Source organism: Gadus morhua, chromosome 1 (assembly GCF_902167405.1).
Source record: "Gadus morhua chromosome 1, gadMor3.0, whole genome shotgun sequence".
NCBI classification, from domain to species: Eukaryota; Metazoa; Chordata; class Actinopteri; order Gadiformes; family Gadidae; genus Gadus; species Gadus morhua.
Genome location: NC_044048.1, coordinates 9,500,414 through 9,527,373, shown reverse-complemented (window position 1 = coordinate 9,527,373; position 26,960 = coordinate 9,500,414). Strand labels below are relative to the sequence as shown.

Below are 26,960 nucleotides of genomic sequence, written 5' to 3'. Positions count from 1 at the left end.
CAGTTTTTCCTGGGTGGCGATACAACGATTCTGCAGACGCTGTCACGTTTTTGTGCGGTAATTAACTGAGTTGATCAGCACAACATGTAATTAAAGTGTTAAACTGTATCAGCGGGTGCGTGTCCACTCACATTTGTGCAGCAGAATCTCAGCCCCAACGGTATTCAATTAAAAACTCATCCTCAGCACAATTAACCACTTTAAGTATATCTCTTAACTTCCAACATTTCACTATCCTTTACTGACTACAGTAACTACATACAATTACTCCGATGACTATAGTTACCCTGATTGCACAGTGCAACTCCTGAGATCAATCTCAGGATGCATGCGTTGATATTGGCATATCATCCCCGTAGCTGACCAGGTTTGAAGCTGCACGATATGCAGTAAGAGATATTCTAACAAACCCTGGTTAGGGCCAGGGCTTTGTGCTGGAGCCACCGCAGCCCGGCGTGGCAGCACACAACCAGTGGAGTGTCGTGGCCCACCCCCGCTCACCCCTGCTCACAAAAGGAGCCCCACACCTTGGCAAAGAACGACGTATTTCCTCTCCCCCGACTCCCGCTCAGGCTAGCAGAGAGTGGTTAATTTGGCGGTGCAGGAGCAGCTGTCTGAGAGGGAACACAGGATGAGAGAGAGAGACAGAGAGAGAGAGAGAGAGAGAGAGAGAGAGAGAGAGAGAGAGAGAGAGAGAGAGAGAGAGAGAGAGAGAGAGAGAGAGAGAGAGAGAGAGAGAGAGAGTTAGATGGGGAAGCGAGTGAGACACAAAGGCAGTTTGGGCTCATTATGTTGATTTTTAGTCCTCTGCCAAATAAAGACAGCCAGGCACTTTTCAGAAGCACCTCTGGAAAGCTCTCACTGTCTCTGCTTCTCTCTTCCTTTACTCCAAAAGCTGCCCTACTGCTGTAGTCTTCCCATTGGACGACCCATGAAATAATTAGCCTAATAATTGGAGTTTCATCATTAGTATGATGTGTTTGGTTGTGGCCTCCCAGCTGCCTCCGTACCTGCAGAACACTCACCTCATGTTGTCACGGACCCAGGCGGCAAATATGTTGTGTGTTGATCCCGTGGCCCAGGTGGTGGATAGATGGCGTTAATAGAGCATTTCACAGTCATCAAGCAAGCGTCAAACACACACACGCTCACACAAACGGACACGCATGCACACGCACACACACGTATACATTTGCACACACACCCATTCATGCATGTAAGCTCCTTTCACGAGCATGCACACACATACACACGCACACACACTCCACACACACGTCCAATACAGTCATACGCAGCATTCACAGCTTCATGCAGACATACAATCAGACGCAAAATATAAACAGACACAGACACACACACACACACACACACCTGCACATGCAGACCAAAAAGGCACAATCTCATGAGGGCAAGTGCATTCATGCAAATATGCCCACAAGCACATACACACAGGCACACACACATGAACACGAACGTCTCGTACATCAGAGAGTAGATGAAGTGTGTCTCTGCCACCTGAGCCTAGTTACCGCCGGCCCGCTCCTTATCTCCTACACACATACAGACACACACACATGCTGGCACACACACACGCATACACACACACGCACACACACAATCAAACACACACACACACACACCCACATATGCGCTGACAAACTCATCTCGACACAGTTGCATACACACAAAAGAAGCATCTCCGGGATCAGTACGCTGTTGCCAACCCCTCATTTGTATGTACATCGTTGACACAAGTACGCACAAACACAAACACACACATACTCACAATCACACACACACACACACACACACCCACACACACACACACACACACACACACACACACACACACACACACACACACACACACATAGACTAACACAAAAAAACACAAACACACAAACATGCAGGCATGCACACATGAACACACACAGACAAACACAATAAAGACACAATACATACACCTACATGCGCACGTAGGCGCAAAAACACACACACACACACAAACCCACACACACACACACACACACACACACAAACACACACATACTCTGGTTGATGCGCGTCTGTCACTATTCTCTTTTATTATGAACACCTCACATTCTGACTGGAGCATGGAGCTCATTATGGGATGCCCTGACAGGCACAGGGGTTTCAATTGACACATGCACACACACAGGCACATTCACAAATACACACACGCACGCACACACACACGCACACAGAGAGAGAGATGGAGAGAGAGAGAGAGAGAGAGAGAGAGAGAGACATAGAGACAGAGAGAGAGAGAGAGAGAGAGAGAGAGAGAGAGAGAGAGAGAGAGAGAGAGAGAGAGAGAGAGAGAGAGAGAGAGAGAGAGAGAGAGAGAGCGCGAGAGAGAGGTCTGCAGGGAATCAGTGACTGTAGGAGCAGGTCCAGTGTGATAAAACAATGGTTCTGCTGACCATCTCCCTTAGAGAGCTCCCATTTACTGCATTCTCTTCATCTCCCAGTTATACATGCCTTCACTGTTTGGTCCCATGAACTGCTGTGTGCTATGCTATGTCAGTATGGCTAGTCGTCATGAAAGCAGCAGTAATGTGATGTGGGTCGGGTGCAGTTGCAGCCTGAATGGGCTGATCTACATCCTGAACTGGTGCTGTTCCACACCTGATGTCTTCTGACCCATTCTTGTTCAGAGTTGTACTGTAATGGAAGAGTCCGAGCCGGATCAGGGACTTCCTCGTCTGCTATGAAATTGATAGAAGTGCTCTGTTGAACAGACGTAGAAACGCTGAATTTGTTCCTAATGCCTGTAAAAATGTGTGTGTGTGTGTGTGTGCGTGTGTATGCGTGTGTGTGTGTGTGTGATAATGAAATTCATTCATTAAACACCACTTTAGGGGCTGGGAAAACAACCCCAGACACATAAAGCAGTCCATTTACCATCCATCTGTCTCAGCGAATGGTTCCGCAATGCTATTCCTACATTGAGCCATGCACGAGAAGCCTCCCTTCCATTACACGCCGTAGACGTTCCCATAAGTCAGAGCAACATGACCTGGGTTCTGGCGCTAAATGAAAACATTTACATGTTTCTGTGTGCAGTTTCCTCTCTTTTTCCATGTGTTAACGGTTACCGTCTTGTCATGTTGGAGAACATTCGTTGTCAAGATACACGGCGGGGGTGGAGGGGGGGGGGTTGGTGAATAGCTGCGGCCGTGTAGGCTGTGGCCGTGTTAGCTTGTTCTGGCACTCATTGCCCCGTCACATCTGGACAATCAGCGCAGCTCACAGAAACCAAGAAACAGTAACCCAAATGGGATCCAGACCTTGTGAAGTTCTCTCACAGCGCCATACTCCGTGTTGGAACCCCGGGACATAAGGCCGCATACTCTACATTTTTATTCTGAAACCAAGGTACACAGGGTGCTCAGAATGTTTGATTCTGAAACCAAGGTACACAGGGTGCTCAGAATGTTTTATTCTGAAACCAAGGTACACAGGGTGCTCAGAATGTTTTATTCTGAAACCAAGGTGCACAGGGTGCTCAGAATGTTTTAATCTGAAACCCCGGTATACAGGGCAGCATGCTCAGACGGCGTGATACGATGTATGGTAAGACACACTCTGAACACGGGCGTCAGACATACATCAGCACTTTCCCATGTGTGAGCGTTCCATTTCCTTAATGTCAGAGTGAGGCCTTGAAGTGTGAGCCGGTGACCCGAGCGGGGCAGAAGGGACCAGGGTGTTCAAAGTGGCCGTTCAGCAGTGACGCCATTCCCTTCTATCAGCCCACTGATAGTAGGGCTAGCCACTGGGCTAGCCAAAGCTAGAGACACAATACACACACACACACACTCACACAGGGAGAGAGAGAGAGACAGAGAGAGAGAGAAAGAGAGAGAGAGAGAGAGAGAGAGAGAGAGAGAGAGAGAGAGAGAGAGAGAGAGAGAGAGAGAGAGAGAGAGAGAGAGAGAGAGAGAGAGAGAGAGACAGAGAGAGAGTGAAAGAGAGAGAGAGAGAGAGAGAGAGAGAGGGGCTCAGTCATTATTTATGCAAAATATTATCTTTGCAATTGGAACGTCAGCTTTATCAGAATGATTATGCGAGGCGCAGCTCACCGCTGACAGTGTGGATTGGAGGAACGGAAGTGGAAAGATAGATTAGGAGTGTAATGGGTGAAGAAAACATATTGACCCGTGCTTTCTATAAATGTTCTGTTGAAATCGCGCAGGTTGAATTGTTTTATATGCATTAGGGGCTGTCTTCTTACACTTAGTTGTTCTTTAGTGGTTTGTAGCAAACATGCACACACACACACACACACACACACACACACACACACACACACACACACACACACACACACAGACACACACACACACACACACACACACACACACACACACACACACACACACACACACACACACACACACTCACACAACATATCCCCTTATCCACCTTGTCCAAAAAGAGAGTTTCCACCATACATAATTAATAAACTCCCCACTCTATCGACTGGCTGGATTCTTCATCCCTTCTTTTCTGATTGATTTTCCTACACCATTATACCTCCCTCTCCGTCCCATGCTGCCTTCTTCAGCACACACACACACACGCACACACACGCACACACACACACGCACACACACACACACACGCACACGCACGCACACACACGCACACACACACACACACACACACACACACACACACACACACACACACACACACACACACACACACACACACACACACACACACTGTACACTGTACACTGACAGCCAGCGGTGGGTGGACTGTACAGGTCCCCCCCACATAATGTCATTAATCCATAAAGTTGGCCACTGCTCCATGGGATACCCATTGAAACCCAACGCCATGTTTGTGTGTGTCTGCGAGTGATTGTGCGTGTGTGTGTGTGTGCGCATGTGTGTGTTTTTGTGTTTGCTTTGTATGCTTAAGGGCCATCTGAGAACATCCCCCCCCACACTCATGGGCTCACTTTCTGATGAAAGCACCCACCCCACACACACACACACACACACACACACACACACACACACACACACACACACACACACACACACACACACACACACACAGAGGGTATCGTCTTGCCTCGGCCTCCTTTGTTGTCTTCTTCGGGGCTGGTCGTTCTGCGTCACTCAGAGTTCAAACCGCGGTCAGGAGGCTCACGGTGGACCTGCCGTCTCCTCCTGGCTGCCCCTGCCGACCTGCCCGGCAGACGGCTCCTTCAACAGGCCTCTGAGCAGGTGCCAGGGCGCCTGGCTAGCACTGGCAGCCCGCACCGCCAGACCTGGTGCTCTGGCACTCCTGATCCCCCCTCCCAACGGGATGGAACAGAGATCCTGTGACTATAGCCTGACACCACCACCACCACCACCTCCTCCTCCTCCTCCTCCTCCTCCTCCTCCTCCTCCTCCTCCTCCTCCTCCTCATTCCCCTCCCCCCTATTGTAAGCTAGGAGAGGAGAGGAGAGGAGAGGAGAGGGGAGGGGAGGGGAGGGGAGGAGAGGGGAGTAGAGAGGTGGGTAGGAGAGGTTGGGGAGGGGAGGAGAGCAGGGTGGAGGGGAGGAGAGGAGAGGGGATGAGAGGAGAGTGGAGGGAAGTGATGAGAGGAGAGGAGGGGAGAGGACAGGCGAGGGGAGGAGGAGACAGGATAGGAGAGGGGGAAAGGAGAGGCTGGGGTTGGGGAGGGTAGGAGAGGGAGGTGGGGTGGAGGAGAGGAGATGGAAGGATAGCACAGAGGAGGAGAGGGGAGAGGAGTGTAAAGGCGTTCTGCTAGCCTTGTAATGTTACACCGTGTTACACTGACAATTTTGAGTGCATGTGTGTGTTTTGGTGTGTGCTTGTGTCTGTGGGTGTGCGCATTTGTGTGTGTGTCGGTGTGCGCTTGTCTCTGTGGGTGTGTGCATGTGTGTGTGTTGGTGTTAGCTTGTGTGCGTTTGTACTTGAAATGAGCAGACAAACAGAAGAGACATGCTGGAAATATAATGAAGAAAATGAGGCAGAGAAATCAGGTTTCAAAAATAAGTGCTCATTTTGTTGCCAGATTCAAGTATTGTTTCTGGGGACGGTTAAATGTGAAAAGGCAATTTGTAGACGAGCCAAGATTCACTAAATGTTTTATTTTTTTAGCTTCAGACTCGCCTTCCCTCCCTTCTCCTTTATCCCATGAATCAATCTTACCTAATGTGCGCTTTGTGTATTCTTCTCCAGTTCAGCTCCTTGTGATACCTCCTCCAGACTCTCACTCAGCACAGCTCCACTCCAAATAGATCTGACCTTCCGGGAACTACAGTAATACACCGTAGTAACTCTGTGTCGTCTGTCCCTCTTCCAGCGCACTCGCTATCCCTGGATTACAACTCTGGCTGTCTGTTGTTCCCGATTCCATAAAGGTTTCACAACAGGAGTAATCAATTGAGAGTGTGATCACTCGCTGGAATGAGAGTCATGTCGAAACCGTAGAGCACTCTGACACAAAGCAACAAGGACAAAAGCAGAGGCCATGCAGAATATTAAAAGCAAAAATCATTTGCTGTAGATCTGCTTTATTTTTTGTATTACTCAATGTCTTGCTGTGCAGAGCAATGGACCAGTAGATAGCTTTAGGGGAAAAGCGCAGGATTTTTCCTCCATATTTATAATCAGCTTTCTTTCTTTTATTTCCCTCTTCATGTGCAATCATTATGCATGCAGAACAAATGTAAAATACTCGTTTTCTCTCCCCGAAAAGTCACCTCCCCACTCAAAGCCGTTATTATTCCGATTTTGATTATTACTCCTTTTCTTTATACAAACAATCCAAAGAGATACAAACACTTGTACCCCTCCCTAAGCCCCCCCTCCCCCGCTGCCCCTTGCCCCCCCGCCAGCTGGGTCAGCGTGTGTTCCTTAATCACGCCAGATGTTTCTGGTATCCCAGGTTGTGATTACACCCTAGCCAGCCCCCAACGCCTTAGCACCACCTCATTACAGCCCACACGCCATCACACACCGCCCCTCCTCTGGGTCTAGCATCCACCCTCCCGGGTCTGAGTCTGGCTCCATGGGTCGGGAACAGGAGCCCGGTCAGAGAGAGTCTGGCTGAGACACTGAGAGGCAGGGCTTATGAAGCCTTATGACAGTGGGGGGCAGCGCACAGCGGTCGCTGTGCGCGTGAAAAACAGTAAACCTTCACAATGGACCCTTCTTCCTTCAGTCGTATACTGTGTTGTCCTGGGCTGTTTTATTGGGTAAACTCTGCTTTTATTCAGTTTGGAGTGTGAGCAAGAATCGTATCAACTCCAACTCCCAACAGGCAGTGTGGGGGTCGTGTCATGGATGCTGGAGGGGATTCAGTAAAGATGTTAAAATGGAAGGAGAGGAAAATCCCAGAGCATGCCTATGGACTAGCAGAGAGAGAGAGATAGAGAGAGAGAGAGAGGTAAAACACTAAAGATGGAGCCCCCGGCATGCACCAGCGCCATGGCGGTGTCACCAGAGCAGATTGGTGAGGGTCCAGGGACACAGCTAGCCTGCTAGTTGCTGTCACCAAGGAAACATTCAGCAGCCAGTCACACCGTAGGACGCTCTCTTTGGGCCCTTGTGTTTTTTATTCATTCACCTTTTTCTTTATTCATTCTCTTTCACTCCCTCTCTCTCTCTCTCTCTCTCTCTCTCTCTCTCTCTCTCTCTCTCTCTCTCTCTCTCTCTCTCTCTCTCTCTCTCTCTCCCTCTCCCTCTCCCTGTCTGCCCTGTCTGCCCTCTCTTTCTCCCTCTCCCTCTCTACCTTCCTCTTCCCTCTTGGTGGGAATGGATATTGTGGCCATGATCGATGTGGCTCATTCTACTGACGTCGTAGCCGGCTAGCTCTCATTAAAAATGGATAAGAAAGTACAGGGAGCTGGTGTGTGATTTTGTGTGTGTGTGTGTGTGTGTGTGTGTGTGTGTGTGTGTGTGTGTGTGTGTGTGTGTGTGTGTGTGTGTGTGTGTGTGTGTGTGTGTGTGTGTGTGTGTGTGTGTGTGTGTGTGTGTGTGTGTGTGTGTTTGTGTGTGTTTAAAAAGGTCTAGGTTTTGGGGGTAGAGATGGATGTTTGTTTTATATAGGTGTTTGCAGGTGTGTGTGTGTGTGTCTGTGTGTGTGTGTCTGTGTGTGTGTGTGTGTGTGTGTGTGTGTGTGTGTGTGTGTGTGTGTGTGTGTGTGTGTGTGTGTGTGTGTGTGTGTGTGTGTGTGTGTGTGTGCCTTTTTAAAAGGTGCATGTTACAGGCAGCCCCAGTAGTGCCAGCGGTTTACCGTGTATTGCAGGAGGGTTTGGGAAAGGAGTTGAGTATGTGTTTGTGTGTGTCTATGCTCTTGGGGTCAGAGACAGGCAGGTTGCCATGACGACAGCTTGCAAAATAGCTTCCTCTGCCTTACACTAGGATGACAAAAAAACAACCTCTTAAATTCAATTCAAATTTCAAAAGGGCTTTATTGGCATCATGGGAAGCAGCTCACTTGTACTATAAGAGAACACCTCTGAAGAATCCTCCCTCGATGGTCTGGTTCCAATCCCTACAACCCATCAACGCATTCATCAGGGGCTTGGACCCTATGCTCTCTCTACGGCCAATACATCCTCTCCCTCTCCTGGCTCCTACAGTACGGCGGCTGCGACGGCCCCATCCTCTCTACCGCTCCTCGTCTCCCTGGAGATCATTAATAATAAAGACAGTCAGATCAAAGGAAAATGGAGCCTTATCCTGTAAGACGGGCACAAGTCTGAGGCTTTAACCTTGGTGACGCACACCAGGATATACCGGCGCCTGAGGTCAACGCTGTGTTTGATAGCACGGCGGTGCGCTAAGTGATCCTGGATATTAAAGAGCGCTAGCTAAACAGCCCATTAGCCGTTGGCGTGTGTTAGCCGCCGAGGGAGCGGCTACTGAAGCCCCGGGGTGGGCTGGGGAAACAGGGAACCTGTTGTTAATAGCCACAGGTTGGTGCTCAGTCAGCACCACCACCACCACCACCAACACCACCACCACCACCCGAGCCTGTAGCCATTCTAGCAGCATTACCCCCCTGCTGGGTCCCTCCTGCGCAGGAGTGTACATTAGCATCCATTTACCATCAGCGCGCCCTGCCTCACCTGGCCTGGAGCCCTGAGAAGGCTGAGCAGCTTGCCTGGATGGCTGGTCCTCCACAACGCTGTGATCCATCTACTGCGCATACATATTACATGCATGCAGTTACATTCAGGGTCAGTTTTCACCCAACCGCACCCACACACACACACACACACACACACACACACACACACACACACACACACACACACACACACACACACACACACACACACACACACACACACGAGCAAATGGATATAAGGGACTTCTTTGTCATCACAAGCCTGCTGTGATGATTGACCAAACCTTCTGCTGGACAACAGCTGCTGCTCCCACCTCCGACAGACAAACGTACGCGCACACACACACACACACACACACACAGGCACACAATATGCTTGCTCTCTCACTTCTGACTGTATGAGCTGACAGTACACTGAATCTCAATGCAGCATCTCTGTCTGACTGTAGACACATCTCTCCTCCCCCCTCCCCCCTCCCGACAGCTGTGTCCACACTGTACCCCTCTCCAGTTCAGGGCCGTGTGGACGGTCAGTCTGCCTGGCGGACGAGCACAAGTGTTTTCATAACGCAACCACATGATATCATTGGGGGGGGTTTATAAAATATACAAAATATTAAATGAGATGACTCAACATGCCTTTTTGAGGCTGGTCCTAACACGGATGTGTCCAGTGCTCCGTTGTGGATCCCCCCCCCGCCCCCCATAGGCCTGGGAGGTGGGAGGTGGGGGCCCTGGTGGGGGTGTTAGTTAAGAGCCACCGGCCGCCACTGCTGAAATGTCCCGCTCTGAAACTCATTACAGCATAACCCCTGTTTGTCCTGCAGCTACAGGAGACACACACACACACACACACACACACACACACACACACACACACACACACACACACACACACAAACACACACGTATACACAAAAAGTACAAACACACACACACACATGTGTCGCACAGACATGTGTACAAACAAACATACAAACAAACACACATGTAAGTACCTATAAACACACACACACACACATATACAACAAACATGTATACACACAACTGTGAGTAGACGCACACGCAAAAAGGCACACACAAACACACACTCAGACATGTTTACCACACACACATGTAAACACACACATGCACGTACACACACACCCGGGGTGGGGCTGACGAGGGGGTGATCTAGCAGCAGAAGGGTCCGTGGAGAAGGCCTGGAGAGCAATGGGCTGTCACCGGCCCGCCATGTCAAACGCTCTCTGTTGGGCCACCCTGGGGTTGTTCACTGCCACAGGAAAGGGGGGGGGGCTGTGGCTTCTTCGTCCCGATGACAAAATACTTAGGCCCAATCCCATTTCTACCCCTTACCCCTTCCCCTTACCCCTTCCCCTTACCCCTTCCCCCTTCCCCCTTCCCCCTTACCCCTTCCCCTTACCCCTTCCCCCTTACCCCTCCCCCTTGTTTTGAAGGGGTAAGACAAACCCCTTCCCATTACCCCTTCAAAACAAGGGGGAGGGGTAAGGGGAAGGGCTAAGGGGTAGGAATGGGATTGGGCCTTAAAGTGAAGAAACGAAGCACACAGCGTTGAAGGTCGTAATGGCTGTCGGCCGCCCACGCTCGGACACAAATACACCCGGCGCACACATACCTGCCCCCCGCTTCCTACGCAATTATCTCCGCAAAAAAATCCATTTGTAGCTTGAATGGTGCCGTTCTGTTGCTCTCCGACGAGGCCTCTGTTGTTCGTAGAACAGGCAGAGTTGGATGAAAGTGAATTTGGTATAACACGACAACCAATTGCTTTGCTAAATTTGCGATTCTTACTTTGACTTTGTCTGGTGTGTTCTGTTGCGAGAGAAAGTGTTTGCGTGCGTGTGTGTGTTTGTGTGTGTGGCCCTGTTCACACCAAGCATTAACATGCGTCCTGAGTGATACTATCACAAGTGGACAGCTCTAAGTGCTTGAGTTCACGCCTGGCATTAGAATGCGTCTCGCATCCTAAGGAACCACCTGTGATCAGATCTCACTTCCACGCTCTGTGTGCAAATAAACAAGCACATCACTTGTATTTGCAAAGACCAAGTGCATTGTAGTAATGTATCTGTGGTTGTTGCAAAACTGAGGCTAGTTTGTATCCTTAGGTGTAAGGGACCGATGCTGGTCGTGTTATCCTTTGGCCAATAGCGCCTTGTCAATGTATGTCCTCTAAAACTGTTTGCTTTGGCCCCTAACATACTCCGATTATTTTCAAATACAACGATAAGAATCCTTACTGAAATGCAGCTTTCTTCCATAGCTTCTGCTTGATCCGCTCTTTTTGTTATTGTGTCCACCCAAGTCTCACTCAAGGAACGGTCTCGCACTGAAATCTCATTGAAATTTGGACTGAAATCTCGTTGTTGCGTTGTTGCTGGATATTTCCCTATTGTAATTACAATCTCAACTCTTCTTCACCTATATTTTTTAGATAACACTATCCTTCTGTAGTCCAACAAAAGAACTCCCCTTTGTTCTGATCGTTCTCTTCCTGCAACAACAACAACTCTTGTGAGCCTTGGTTGGACATAGTATCAAACAGACCAGGATCAAGCGAATTTTATAGAAAAAAGACAAATGTCTGTACTGATCTTTTCCATAATGATGGAAAATAATCTGGATTACAGGATTACAATGCAGCCCGTTTGCGCCAATTATGCTGCAGGGTTCTTTCTCCATACAAGACAGATAAAAAAAAAACATTTTCGTATACTGCTAGAAAAATGTGGACAATCAGCTCAATGCGCCCGCAATGCACCCTCGGTGCGTTCACACCTTTACATAGTGTGGTCAACTTGTTATCAGATCACCCAAGATGCGTTTTAAAGCAAGGTGTGAACAGGGCTGTGTGTGTGTGTGTGTGTGTGTGTGTGTGTGTGTGTGTTTAAAATACACACGCAAAGGTGAGATTTGTGTCAACTCAGGGGACAAACACAAACACACACACACACAATACATTTATACACACACACACACACACACACTTTCTGGCATAAATGAGACTCGATGGAGGTTCTTTTCTTGCACAAACAAATTCTCCCAATACATTAGTCGATGGTAAATGTAAATGGCCAAGGCTTTTTATTTTTTTTACCATGGCTGTTCTTCACACATGCGACTGCAGATCCACCAGCACGGGGTCTGCTTGCTTTGTACCGGCCCCCCATTTGAATCACACTGTTGACATTTGCAGCTTCTCATTCAAACTCATTCAAAAAATGTTTTAACCTGAGTCATTAAAAATTGCGCTATTGAGCAATGCAAACAGCCACAAATTGCTGCATTTCTGCGATAAACGTCGGAAAGGGCGGCACACATGGCAAAAAACGCTCAGCCTGAGCTCGGCAGAGAGACGAACCGGCAGCCACACAATTAGCGTCATGAAGTTTCAAGCCTTTGCTTTTTTTGCTAGTGAAGCACAGGCCTGTCAGACGGCCACTCTGCGTGCGCGTGTGTGTTTGTTCAGGCTGCTGTACCTAGGCAGACAGATGCGTCGCTCGCAGACAAAAGCCCATTGATGGCAGAGGAACAGCTTCCCCTGGCCAGCCGGGCCCAGCTGCTCTCTGCTGTTCCTCTGGCTTTCAGATAAGGGCAACGTTTGCCCTCGCCGGCGCACTGGGGCCCTGCCTCCGCTGTGCTGCTCGCTGCGTTGTAGCGCACACACACACATGCGGCCACACACACACACACACACGCAAGCATGTACACACACACACACACACGCGCAAACACGTTCATGCACACGCACAAACATGCACGCACACGCGCACACCAGACACACACATACACACACACACACACCCATAGGCATTCTGACACACACACACACACACACACACACACACACACACACACACACACAACACACAGACCAATACTGCATGCTGTTGGGTTTTGAAAAGCACCCACATACAAGAAAATGTCCCAAAAGTGCCTGGAAACATCAGAATGTGTTAATGTAAAAACATGGGGACTGCCAAGTTGCCGTCAGATGCAGATTCTGATGCAGCCATTTCCTCCCGGGGGGTGGTTTAAAGATAGAGGATTTGTGAGAGATTTAAAATGAAAGCGATAGAATGGGGGAGGGGGTGTTGGCCGACGTACAATCCAACAGGAGAATTCAAATCGCTGTTAGGATATATTGCAAATCACCAGGAAACCGAATGGAGGAACCTAATTTAGACACAAGAAGAAGGACGTGTGCTCTGTGAGGACCAACACACTGACCTTCTCCACGCCCTGTGTCTCCAGGTCACCCAGGTGCCCATCGAGTCGTGTGAGCAGTACGGGACGTGTGGAGAGTGCCTGAGCTCCGGGGACCCCCACTGTGGCTGGTGTGTCCTGCACAACATGTGAGTAGCCTCCCCCAATGCAACCCGACAACCAGCTACCCTCACTCAGGACCAACAGCACACCACCACCCCATCACGACACCACAACCACCAAACCACACCACCAACACCGGCTCACAACCACAACACCAGCACTAACACCATCACACAACCACCACCACCACTAACTCCGACACCACCACCACTACACCACCACAAGGTCATAACGACACCACCACCAGCACTACACCATCCCAAGGCCATAACCACCCCGCCACCACACCACCAACACCACACCACCAGGCAACTATCATCTCACACAGATGGTAAACAACGGCCTAACTGGTAACATCAGCCATTCCCTAATTCTTCTCTTTGTTTTCTTCTTCTTTCACACCTGACCGTTTTCGGTAAATATCCTGGTAAATATTAAGCCAGTACATGTAACTGTTGCGGTGAATATGAAGCCAGTTTAGTTTTATTTCTGTCCCCCCTCCTTTTAGTCCAGACTGCCAGATTGAGTGGAGCCTGAAAGGGCTTGACTGTGCATCTGTACCCTGAACAACTCCCAGCCCCCAGAGTGCTTGTCACACTAAGAGCAGCTGCTGTCCTATGCGCCCACAAACAGTGGTGAAGTTATCTTTTTATTGTTGTATTTGTCCGTTTTTTCTGTCTTTCGCTGGCAGGAAGCCTCCTGGTATTTCAAATGACAGATGGAAAGACAACAGCCTAGGCCAAAGACAGACTCGCTGTGTTCTGCTTATCGATTGTAGCCTGACTACAAAACCTGAGACTACTGTTGCCATCATCTTCCAGAAGCCTGAATAGTCCCCCATAAAGAGGGAGCTAAATCTCTTCGGCATTGGCGTTGTTGGTAAACTGTTGTCTCTTATTTAATCAAGTGCTTCAGACACAGCAACTTGTGAGCTAGGAAGCCATGAGTGACCCCTGCTGGAAATAAGCTGCTACTGCACCAAAACGCCCGAAGTCTGCCTTCGCCCCGAGATCATAAGGAGCCTTGTCTATTTATCTTTATTTGGGTGGGGATTGGGGGGAGGGGGGGTATGAGGCACTTGTGAAGGCAGACGTCTGTGAAAGTGTGAATGGGACTGAAGTGATGACAGTTAGATGAAATGACGGAGAGGAGAATGCCGGGAGCACAAGACGAGGGAGACGTTGTCTGGCTCTTATTTTCTGTCTTCTGCTTTATAGCAGACAGACACGCGCACGCACACGCAGCCCAAATGCACTAACACACGCACACACACACACACAGAGGATCCAACAACACCCCCATCCCCCCTTCCCCGCACCCCGCTTAAAAGCACCCCCCCCCCTGTAAAGGTATAGTCTAATCTTTGTGTGTGTCAGAGCACTGCCGCAATCATCATTACCAGGATGGCGGCCCTCGGCAAAGTGCACTTAAAGTAATTTACATCACTCCAATGCTGGGACAGGACACATAATTGGCCAGCGACATGGTAATTCGGCATGTGTGCGCTTGCCGGTGTGGCGGGGCGGAGGTAGGTGGGCTGGTGGTAGCTGCGGTGGGTGAGGATGGTTCTGCTAGCATACCTTAGCACACAGACAACTTACAACAACAAAACACGCCGCTAGCGCTAGCGACGCAGGTGGTCGTCTACGCCTCGGCAGGCCGGAGGCCCCTAGAGGTGTGAACCCCTGAGGTGGTGGCTGGTGGTCCTGGAGGTGGTGGGCGGGGGTCCTGGAGGTGGTGGCTGGTGGTCCTGGAGGTGGTGGGCGGGGGTCCTGGAGGTGGTGGCTGGTGGACCTGGAGGTGGTGGGCGGGGGTCCTGGAGAGGCTGTATTTATGGAGGGAGGGGTGAGGAGGGGAGAGGGCTTAGGGCAGCTGTGTCGCAGCTGTCTGATGTGTAAATGGTTTCTTTGACTGTGCATGCAAGAGCCTGTGTGATGTTTTTAGTTCTGATCTCTGTCGTCCCTCGGGGGGATATTTGATTTACAGTCGAGGGCAAAAAATATTAATTGGACACGGGACATGAATCACAACAATTACAGCAAACAACCAAAGAAATAAGAAATCTGTTTGATAAAACATCAAATTATTGGAATGGTAGCCATGGCAAAGTGCTGCTGAGCAATGCGGTCAAGGCTTAGTGCAAATCAATCACATTTATTGCTCTTGGAAAAAAGGAACATTTAAACCTACTGCTTTTCCGTATTTTCGCCAAAAAGGGAGAACAATGTGTGTGCTTTAGTTTGTTTGAATGTTTGCATGTCCATGCTGATGTCGAGTCCAAAACATGGACAATGCTGGAGCTCAAATTTCGGGGGGAGACTGATCAACAATTTCCTGTTTGTTACAGATATATTTTTCTAAAGAAAGACTGATTAGTGAGTGCAAGAGGTTTCAGAAGACGATTCCAACAAGTTTCTTTCTTCAGTGACCAGTCTTCCTCACAGCTTTGATTTAAAACCTTGACAGACTCTAAGGTCGTTGGTGACCGTACAGGATGCTTTAGCTTGTCATCCCACCGGCAACAGGAAATCGAAGTCAACCAGTGCTGGCCTGGTCGGCGTTCACTGTTGGCAAAGGAGGGTTACCGACAATGGGGAGACGGGGCTATCACTTTAGTCATCAGTCCTCTTCGGGATCCGAGATTCACTGTCAGCCATATCACGTTGATTGTGGTACCACCACACAGGTTGTTTCAAGTAGAGCCCTATTCCATGTAACACACATCAACAAATTCACCCAGATTTGAGTTGGACGCCTTCAGACTTTAGATTAACCTCTAAAGATCGTCTAGAAGACTCTGATTTTGGAGTCTAGCGCGGGGGTGGATTGGGGTGAGGTAGGTGGGAGGGGGGGGAGTAGATTGGTGAAAAGGTCAACAGTTACTTTCACATCACATGAGCCATCTGTTCCTCTGTTTTCCTGCACGGTGAAGCCTGGGGCCACCTGTCCCCCCCCCCCGTCCCCTCCTAATCCCCTGTCCTCTCTACTGCTGACCCCACAACAAGCGTGACGGGCCCTGGCCCGCTGTGGGCCGGGCGGCGAGAGTATCTCTTTACTGGAAGACGGAACGGCCTGCCAGTCGCGCCGGGTAGTTTCAGGCTTACCGTGACTTTGGGAAAAAAACAAAGACGTAGACTTTCTTCCGTTTTTTTCTCTCCGGTGTGCTCATGATGACACAGCATCGCAGGTAGCGACAGCGGCACTAGCTTATAGCATCGCTAGCATCACGGCCACTTAAATACACTGACGACGACGGAGCTGGACGTGAAGGTTTGAGCGTGGATCCTCCTGCAGCCAACAGGCGCAGGTTGACCTTGATGCACACGGCTGCAGGCCAGAGCAGCTGCATTTTTTGGCCGTGGAGAACGACCATTGACCGAATTATACATGGAGCATAAACCCACACAGAGCAAAAAGCCGTGGCACATAAAAAACGTCCGCCATCACCCATTCTGCCCCATCACTGATTCAGCCGCAATCACGGCGTCGCAGCCAGCTTCTCCATCCTCCCCCTCCCCTCCTCCCCTCCTCCCCCCCCTCCCCTCATCCCCTCCTTCCCTCTTCTCCCCCCCTCCTTGCCCCAACTCCCTCCCCGTCTCTAAACCCACTGTTGTTTTATGGAAATGTTCGGGGCTCCTCTCATTCCCGTATCTACCCATTCCAAAGTCCCTCCACAGCCAGATTGGAGCTCATCATATCGGTGTAGCGAGGACGTTGAGTAGCACTGGCCCGGCGCTGGAATGGCCTCATTCACACTCAAGAGGAGGTCTGCTGCACACAAGCACCTTCCAATTCTGTCAATGTGCTGATAGTTGATGCTTAATGTTGGTGCTTATTGTTGATGGCGGTGGTATACACACCTTCCATTTTCTCTCCTTCGCTGTGTCTGCAAGTGTGTGTGTGTGTGTGTGTGTGTGTGTGTGTGTGTGTGTGTGTGTGTGTGTGTGTGTGTGTGTGTGTGTGTGTGTGTGTGTGTGTGTGTGTGTGTGTCTCAGTGGGGGTTCTGTGTTGTGTCTGTCTTGTAAGTGTATGTGTGTGTGTCCGTATGTTCCTGTGTGTGTTGTGTCTGTGTGTGTGTGTCACTTGTGTGCCGTTTGAAGCGCTCCATGCCAAGGTGGCTAATTAGGAACCCGGCAGGACATTAGCTTGCCTTGCAGTGATGAGGAGGAGCAAGCGAGTGTAGAGAGACAGAGGGAGAGGGAGAGAGTGAGAGGGATCCTCGGCCAGCCAGGAGTAGAAATGTGTCTCTCCATTCCCGTTCTCCTTGCTACGCCTCGGGAGTGGCGTGAGCCTCCAAAGTCCTTTAATTACCAGCAGCTGCTCCGCAGCCACTGCAAACATCAAGAACACGAGACGCCGGAGAAGGACACGAGACGAGAGAAAGGGGAGAGCGCTACGAGAGAGCGAGGGGGAGAGAGAGAGTGCTTGATACGCCCGCTCTCATCGGCCTACAAGATGAAGAAAAACAGACGAGAAGCGTTTTGATTGCGTCTCAATGGGAGCTCATCATCTTGAGCACACTTCAGAACAGACCCATGAATGGGAATTTGGTAAAACATTATTTGTAGTGCATTCCAAAATACAATCTCTGTCTTTATCTCTCTTTCGCTATGGACCACGCTCTCTTTTCTCTCACACACACTCAGTCACTCTCTCTCCTCCTCTTCTCTCCACTCCAGGTCTTTCTCGTTCTCTCGCTCTTTCTCTACGGTCCCTGTCTCCGTTGAACTCTCCCTCCCTCTGTCTCTCTCTCTCACGTTCTTCCTCTCGTTCTCTCTCTCTGGTCCCCCGCACTTTTCAACTGGTTGTCTCTAAATCTCTTTGCCTGTGGCTACCCATTGTTCGTTCAACACTTCATACCAAGAAGAGGCTTTTTTCTTTCCCTAGATGCCAGTCTCACTCTTTCACTCTCTTTCACTCTCCCCTCTTTCGCTTCCACAACTGTATTATTTCCTGTCTCAAGAGTTCCGTTAGTATAATGAACTTCCTGTTGCGTTCCCATGAATCACTCCAGTGGGGCTCGTCGACAGGAAGGGAATGGGGGGGGGTTGTCTCGGCTGTACGATGACCTCACCTGAACGGGTCTTTTGAATCAATGTTCCATCGCCGTGAACCGGGTTGTATTGCAGCAATTGTGTGGTGTTCACAAAAATGCTTCTTGTTGGTTGGCGGTGGTTCGGAGATGGGGCCGGCACAAGGATCTTTTTGTGCGGATGACAGCTCTGTGTGGATATTGGGTTCTATCGGGTCGGTTGGAGCCCGGCGGGGAATGAGTCAGCGCTTGCAAAGCACTGCTCTGAGCAGAAATAACATATTTCTGCCACGCTCCTCCACTAACTACTAGTGTTGTTCCGCTGGCAGGCCGCCGTGGCTCTGCTCGTCCCGGTTTGTGTTGCAGCACAGCGAGGCCCAGAAACAGGGACATCTACAACAGAGTTGTGAGCTGTTTTCAGACCTTGCGGGAGAAAGACAAAAAGTCTGCTTGGGATTTCATCAACTGTTTTGTTTTGTTTTGTTTTGGTTTAATATGTAACTTAGCTTTTGCTATCATGTGCTAGCCCCCTTTCCTTAACCTTATTCCTTCCCTTACAATGTTTGGTTCAGATAAGGGTGATTTTTATTAAGTTTCTTCACTCTGTCACGAATGGAAGGTGAGCGACCGTGCACTCACACAAATCAGTTTTGTTAATTTAGAGGACGTCAAGCTCCTCGTTGGGAGGTCTTTGGGGCTTCACTTCATCACCACCAGTGTGAGGCAAGCAGCATGTATACAGCACAGCGTCACAACCACACGTATCGACCAATGGATATATACGTAAATACATACGTCAGGGATCTGTACCAACGTCATAAGGTTCGTTATTCATACATGTCTCGATGCAAAAGCACTAGTCTCTGTGCTCCAATATAAACAAACAACTTGCCTAAATGTTCTAGATTTAAATTTGGAAGCTATGTCAAGCACCAACCATGAAACTATGTTGCTGTAATTTACCTGTGGAAACAACAGTTATCTTGGCAGTGGTAATGGCCATTTGGGTCCATTGTGTGTGTTGGACAGTGTGTATACTGGCCTAGCACTCATCCGCAGTAACCACTGCGCCCGCTCTCTAATGAGATATTGACCAGGAAACATGGCTGCCTATTGATACTCTCATGGATTCCCGGCACTCAGAGCCAGGGCTCCGTGGATGAGGTTATTTATGATGTAATGAAGGGCGGGGTTGTTTGTTAAAGGCCTTCAGTTGGACAGGGCTGGAGGAGGGGGGGGGGGGGATTGGTTGTTGTCAACTGGGATCAGATTTTATATAAATAAAACAATAAAACATGGCAAACATGGAGGGCAGAGTGGGTTGTTTAAGTGCACACTTACTTGTTCAGCGTGTCAGTGACTCTCATATTCATCCATTTCCTCTGAAGTTCCCAGGAAGTGTTCATAGAGCACTGTACTACGGTCTGAGTAGAGTGTATTCTATGTTCTGGCTCCTTTAAACAGACACATTGTGTGGGTGAGTGGGTGGATGTGTGTGTGTGTTTATGTGCGTGTGCATGTGTGCTTGTGGGTGCATATGCATGTGTGTGTGTGTGTGTGTGTGTGTGTGTGTGTGTGTGTGTGTGTGTGTGCGTATCTGTCCATGTGAATGCATGTGTGTTTGTGTGTCGGTCTGTGTGGGTGTGCGTGTTTATGCATACGTGTGTGTGTGTGTGTGTGTTTGTTTGTTTGCGTAGGCTCATACACTTTCTACTACCAGAGTCTTGTGATTCTGTGCTCGCGTGCAGCGACCGCAGGACACCTGGTGCTCCACCACGAGGGATCCTGGAGAGATCGACCTCGGTCACAAGTTCTACAGTTCCCCACGCATCAACAGAACACACGCACACGCACACATGCACACACACACACACATATGCAGACACACACACAACACGGAGACGTCTCTAGCTTTAGATCTCCGCAGCAATTTTGAAAGGGTTGAAATAATGCTTTTGTGTCTCCATCCCCCGCCTGGTTTACCTCTCTCATGCATTCCTAAATGTTCTCACTTTAAGGCTCCCGCTGAATTCAACAAAGCATCCATCATTCACTGGTTCAGCACAAAGAGCGGCTGGGGAAGGATGGAGTGTGCCTGTGCACATGCGCCCATGTGTGTGTGCGTATCCGTGTGTTTTTATGTGTGCCCCCCCCCTCCCACCCCTCCCAAGCCCCCCCCCCCACCCACCCGCCGTCGAAGAAATCTTGTGTGAGAAAGCGTGGTTCCAGTGCAATCATGCCGCCATGCATATTTTACATACGGCCGGCGTGGTGGAGGGTAGAACCAGACAAAGCAGTTATTATGTCGCGTAATGGCTGATCGCCTAGAAAACATGCGCTACCTCACCTGACGGCTGCCCCCCCCTCCTCCCCCACCCCACCCCCTCTACCACTCTTTGTGCTGCACCTCCTACTCTCTGCTGCATGGCTCCTTCCTCTTCTCGTTGTTGGCTGGCTTCCCCTCAGAGGGCCGAGGGGATGAGGGGAGGGTTTTCAAAATGGCCCCGGCCCTCCTGTCCTCCTCCCCCCCCCCCCCCCCCCCCCCCCCCTCCCGTTGTCCTCTCCCCTGTCTGGCCCCACGCTGAGAGACGCAATCACACACACTCCTCTCGCCACGGCGACACACTCCTAAGAGGAGGTTACAGGGAGGGGGGAGGAGAGGGGGGGAGGAAGAGGAGGGGAGGAGGAAATGTTCCCCTGTCACCTACATCTCCCCCCATCCTGTGTGTGTGTGTGTGTGTGTGTGTGTGTGTGTGTGTGTGTGTGTGTGTGTGTGCTCGTGTGCATGTGTGTGATGTATTGTGCAGGTGTGTTTGCAGGTTTGTGTGTGTGTTTATGCGTGCGTGTTTGTGTGGGTATATTCTATGAATGTGCATGTGTGTGCTTGCGTGCTCACAAACACACGCCAACACACACACACACACACACACACACACACACACACACACATACTCACACGCGTGCTTGTATTTCAGCGTGACAGGACATCTGTGTGCTCTGCTACATTTACACACACTTGTGAACGTGAGCATGATGTGTTTGTGTGTGTGTGTCTGTGTGTCTGTGTGTGTGTGTTGGTCTGCACACTCGTGTCTGGGTGTCTATCAGTGGCGGGTGCAGCAGAGAGATGAGGGTGTAATTGCCTGTCTGGAGCTCAGGGGTGGGGTGGGGTGGGGGGGGGGGGGGGGGGGGGGGGGGGGCAGGGGCTGGTAGAGGACCCTGAGGTGACTCTGTCATCACCCAGACACACAGCCTCAGATACACAGCCTCAGACACACAGCCTCAGACACACAGCATAGATAACCGCCGTGGACCTCAGATAGGGTGTCAGCACAGGCGTTCTCTTCTCTGCTGCGAGGGCACAGGTATGTGCCGGCGCCTCAGCCCACACAAAAGAAGCAAACAATATCACAACACTTTTTTGTTATTTCTGTGCAGTTTTTTTGCAACACCACAACCCTTTTTTTGCAACACCACAAACATACTGTATGTGCCTGTGTGTGAATGACTCTTGTATTCATGCTTCTTGTATTCTCCATCATATCTCTGTCTCCCAAGTCTATATTTCTTATATATTTGATGAGGCCAGAACAGAGAAGAGAGACAGGAAAACAGGTGGTATAGAGGAAATGACCCCCGGTGGGCATCGTATTACATACCTGGTTAGCCTTCGAGTGGGTTGAGCCACCAGCCAATCGATCATGCACATCATTGTAGTACACACTAGGACAGAGACATCATTATTATACGAACCTTTGCACACAGCTCCTGTAACAGGGCCAACACAGGTGTGTCTCATAACACGTGTTGGGTGTCTGAGTCCGTCCTGTATGACTGAGAGGCCAAGCCCTTCATTCACATCACTGCTAATCTAGCACACACACACACACACACACACACACACACACACGCACACACACACACACACACACACACACGCACACACACACACACACACACACACACACACACACACACACACACACACACACACACAAACACTCACACACACACACACATGCACATGCACATGCACATGCACATGCACATACACACACACACGCACACATTAAAAGCATGTGGTGATTTGAGGTGATACTCTTTTGTGTACCTGGGCTGTGGAGCCTATAGGATTGAGGGTGAGACGGTGGAGCCACTCTCTGTGTGCTTCAGCACCACGGACAGGGAACCAGACCCAGCCCAGAGAGAAGGAGCTGTCACAGCCTCCGTCTGCTGATTTAAGGGCCATTCGCTGCATCTGCTCATGTGTATGTGTGAGTGCGGTGCGTGGGTGTAAACCTTTTTATGAGATTATATTCACTCACTCATGTGTGTTTGTGTGTAAATATCCATTTGTTGATGTTGTTGTTGTTGTTTTTCTTCACAAAGTGCAGTCCCCGCTGTGACTCTTCCCTTTAACACCTCTGTGCACAAGAGCGAAAACAAGGAGAAAAAGAAGCCTGCAGAAGGTAGTTTGAGTGACAGGGGGGGCCGTAGGGTGGCGTGGACTGATGGGCGGGGGGGCCGCGGTGGACAGGGGGGGACGTCCATGCTGCTAGTCAACACTCGATGCGATGCACTTCAGCTAATGAGGGAGGCACGGGGTCAGCTTCTAACTACACACCGATAATGGCCGTCTCTGGTGAAACCATGGCAACAAGCATGTCCCTCTATCCCACACCCGCCCCCCCGTCCCCAACCGCCCTTTCCCTCCCTTTCCCTCCTCCTAGTCTCTCCTTCCAGCTGACATCTGAACAACAACACCATGAGAAAAAGAAAATGGAGAATCACAGTGAGGGAGAAAAAATAAAAATCAATGTGGGGGCTTTTTGTTGGCAGATAAATAACCACATATCATCCCTTTTTCTTTCGCCTTTTTACATGTTTTTTTTCTTTCTTCGTCTATGCCCCGAGGTTGTTGGCATGGAAAAAATATGTATAGAGAAAATATTTTTGCAGACCTGAAAGCACATCAGGTATCATTTCCGCTTTCAGTGTCAATGCAGATGGAAAGAGAGAGGCGCCTCAGACCGAGAAACACCCCGTCGGTTGATCTAAATGATGCAAAGGCATGAGAGAGAGAGAGATAGAGAGAGAGAGACTGAGAGAGGCAGAGAGAGAGAGGGGGAGAGACAGAGAGCGAGGGATGACTCATGTGTTAGAGGAGATAGCAAGATTGCGCAAACATACACAAATGGATGCCGAGATGGAGTGGCGATGAACAACTCGAATGGCAGCACTGGAGGAGAAGTTGAAAAATGTTTTCCCAGAAGGTAGAAAACAACATGTGTGGAGAGAGATGGGGGGGGAGGGGGTCTCTCTCATCCAGCTGCGATGCCCAATATGGGAACTAGACCACCACTTAGGAAGCTACTGTGTGTTTGTGCTTGTACCATGTGTGTATGTTGTCTTTATGTGTGTGTGTGCACGTGTGTGCGTCGGTGCGTTCATGCATATGCGTATGCGTGTGCGTTCCTATGTGTGTGGACCCTGTATTTTGGCCCCATGTTGGCGGTGCCTGTTCACACGGTGTGTTGGACGGAGCGTGATCCACTGACACCTTAATAACACAGAGAATCTGAATGAAGATATTGCAGCCGGTCGATGCCATGTGTGAGAGTGTGTGCAGGATATGGCCCGATACACACACACACACACACACACACACACACACACACACACACACACACACACACACATGGGGAGGGAGTGCATCCCTGGGGTGTTCCGCGAGCAGGGCAGTGAGGAATCATTGTACACACAATCAGGCACACGCAAACACACACACACACAGCTGCGGCGGGAGGCAGGGTCTGATTGGTTCATCAGCACGGCAGACAGCGGCTGACCTGTTGGGGGCCAATTAGAGCCTGTGCCACCAGACAGCCAGTTAGCTCTGCCGGCTCCAGTCCAGAGGAATAACACTTAGGATGGGCGACCAGGAGGAGGAAGAAGAGGAGGAGGAGGACAGAGTCCCCTCTGCTGTAATGGGGCAGAGGCGGCAGCAAAGTTTTAATAAGAGCGAGGATACTGTTGTTTTTGTTAGTTTTTCCGTTTTCCTTGTTTTTCTTCTTTTTCCGTTTCTGTTTTGCGACCACAAAGGGCAGACGACAGGGGCGTATTGCTCTTCAAACACAGCTGGGTCTTTCACAGTGCCTCATACAAGACGGAAAGCACAGAACATCATGGGCAACGCAGACGCCAATTAGCCGTGATCCAACGCAGAATAGTGAATGAAAGATGCAATGTTGCGTTTGTTGTTTGTGTTTGTGTGGTACGTTTGGTTTGGTGGCTCGGGGAGGTGACAGTGGCGACCATTACACTGCTACGGATTAGTTGTTCCGGCTTGTTTGCAAATGTGATGACTGGATTAAATGAACAACACACGCTACACAAGAGCTGTCGCTAGCAAATGCTGGCATTCGAGGTGGGACGGCAATTAGCCGTCAAGCCAGTAGCTATCTACAGCAAGTTATCTACCCCCAGTTAGCCACCGCATGTTATCCTACTGTGAGATTAATGTGTGTGTCTGTGTGTGTCTCTATGTTCAGTGGATGCGATGTCCCTCGTTGCTTCTTAACTAGTCCGCTTATACCCAAAAACACACACTGTTTTCGCTGCTATTGCTTGTAAAAGCGGGTAGGCAATTTATCTTAGAAGCATTTCTGCATATTTGTTGAAATCCTCTTGACATCCTGACATTAATCAATAAATAAAATGCGCTGTAGAAGAATAAAAATACTGCGTATCTCTTGCTGTCGCACACCCGTAATAAGACCATCGTTTTGATGAGGGCCGAATGTTTTTCTCTCTCTCTCTCTCTCTCTCTCTCTCTCTCTCTCTCTCTCTCTCTCTCTTTTTCTCTTTGTCTCGCACACACAGTAATGTCAGACCCTTCTACTCGTTACTGCTCTGTTACCAGCCACTCCACTTTGTTTCTCTACACATTGATATTGACGGCCAACACAACCTCAGACACACTCATACACTCACACACATACACACACACACCCTTACCCCCCACCATACACACACGTTTTATTTTCAGATTCCAAATTGCAGCGCTGTCTGTGTCTCAAACTCCCGCTTCATGCACCATTTCTGCCCTCTCCTCCTCCCCCTCCTCCCCCTCCTCCCCCTCCTCCTGGACAGGTGTTCCCAGAGGAGCCGCTGCGAACGCGCCGATGAGCCTTACCGATTCGCCGCCGCTCTCAGCCAATGTGTGAGGGCCACCGTCTACCCGGACAGCATTGCCGTGTCAGAGCCCAGCGTGCCCGTAAGTAGACGACTCTCTGGGACGCATGCGCGGATGCGCACACACACACACACACGCACGCACACACGTGCTGGACACACTCACATTGTGTACACGGTGAGTCCGACTTTTCAGTTTCAACTTGTGATGTGTGTTGAGCCATGAGGTTTCGGTTCATTTCATTAGTGATGGATTGAGGTTAAAGTATTTGTGTCGTTTATTTACATATCTGCCACTCATTCCTGGAGGCACAGCTGGTGGAACCAGCGTGTAAAGAAATGACCAAAAATGCCATGCATTCAAGAAACTGTTAGTGTGCAGATCTGGACGCAGCACACATTAGCATAAACATTAGTGGGGAAGGTTCAGCAGAGATCCTCGCTACGTGGGTGTTTCAGCGGGCATATGCTTGCCCTGCGCGGCTGAGGTGGTGTGTGCGGTAAGATTTATGCGTGCGTGGGAGTATGGGTAGGAGCTAAATTTGTCCGATGTCCAACATTTACTCCTAAATTATTTGAAGGGAAGGAAAAAATAAACACAAACTGGAAATACTGAAAAAGGCATCTTTAAAAGACATCTGAGAAACACACGCGTAAATACGTTAACCTTACGCCGCCACCGTAAGATAACCTAGATTCTAAAGCAACTGCAGTATCTGTAGAAACCAACTGAGATGATGTCGGTCGGAAGCCTGTCCCTCAGCCTCACCCGCAACCTTCCCTTGTTTGCCTTGACACACACGCAAACACACACACACACACACACACACACACACACACTGTGTGGACTCATGTATCAAGGTGCGTTTGTTATGATGCTGGAAGCCCAGCGTGTCTGCCCCCTTTAACCCCCAGTGACAGGGGTCAGCTCCCCTCCACACACGGGCCCCTCCCTGCACACAGGGGGAGAGTGAGAAGGGCGGTCATCTCCATGACGACAAAAGCGGTGCACAATGTGTGCCAGAAGGCAATCGAAAGCAATCAAATTACCTTTATTAAAACGGCCCCCACTAATGAGGCCCGGTGCACTGCCAAACACGTCCCCAGCACTATCAGGCATCGCCACGCACACACAACCACAACAAAAAGCGCAAAAACACACAACCTTATTTGTCAGCCGGCGACGTTATGGCGTGAGTGCTTGTTTGTGTGCGTGTGCCCGAGTGTGTTTGCCTGTGTGCACGCGTTTGTGTAC

At 49.9% G+C, this 26,960-nt stretch overlaps 1 protein-coding gene across 1 annotated transcript in view; it reads left to right on the top strand.

The window, feature by feature from the left end:
* Positions 1–26,960, top strand: part of plxna2 (plexin A2) — a 188,233-nt gene that overhangs the window by 90,912 nt on the left and 70,361 nt on the right. Inside the window, exons 5-6 of the mRNA XM_030369078.1 lie at positions 13,405–13,505; positions 25,664–25,787. Coding sequence (XP_030224938.1) covers positions 13,405–13,505; positions 25,664–25,787 — 225 coding nt within the window. The remainder of the gene's footprint in view (positions 1–13,404; positions 13,506–25,663; positions 25,788–26,960) is intronic.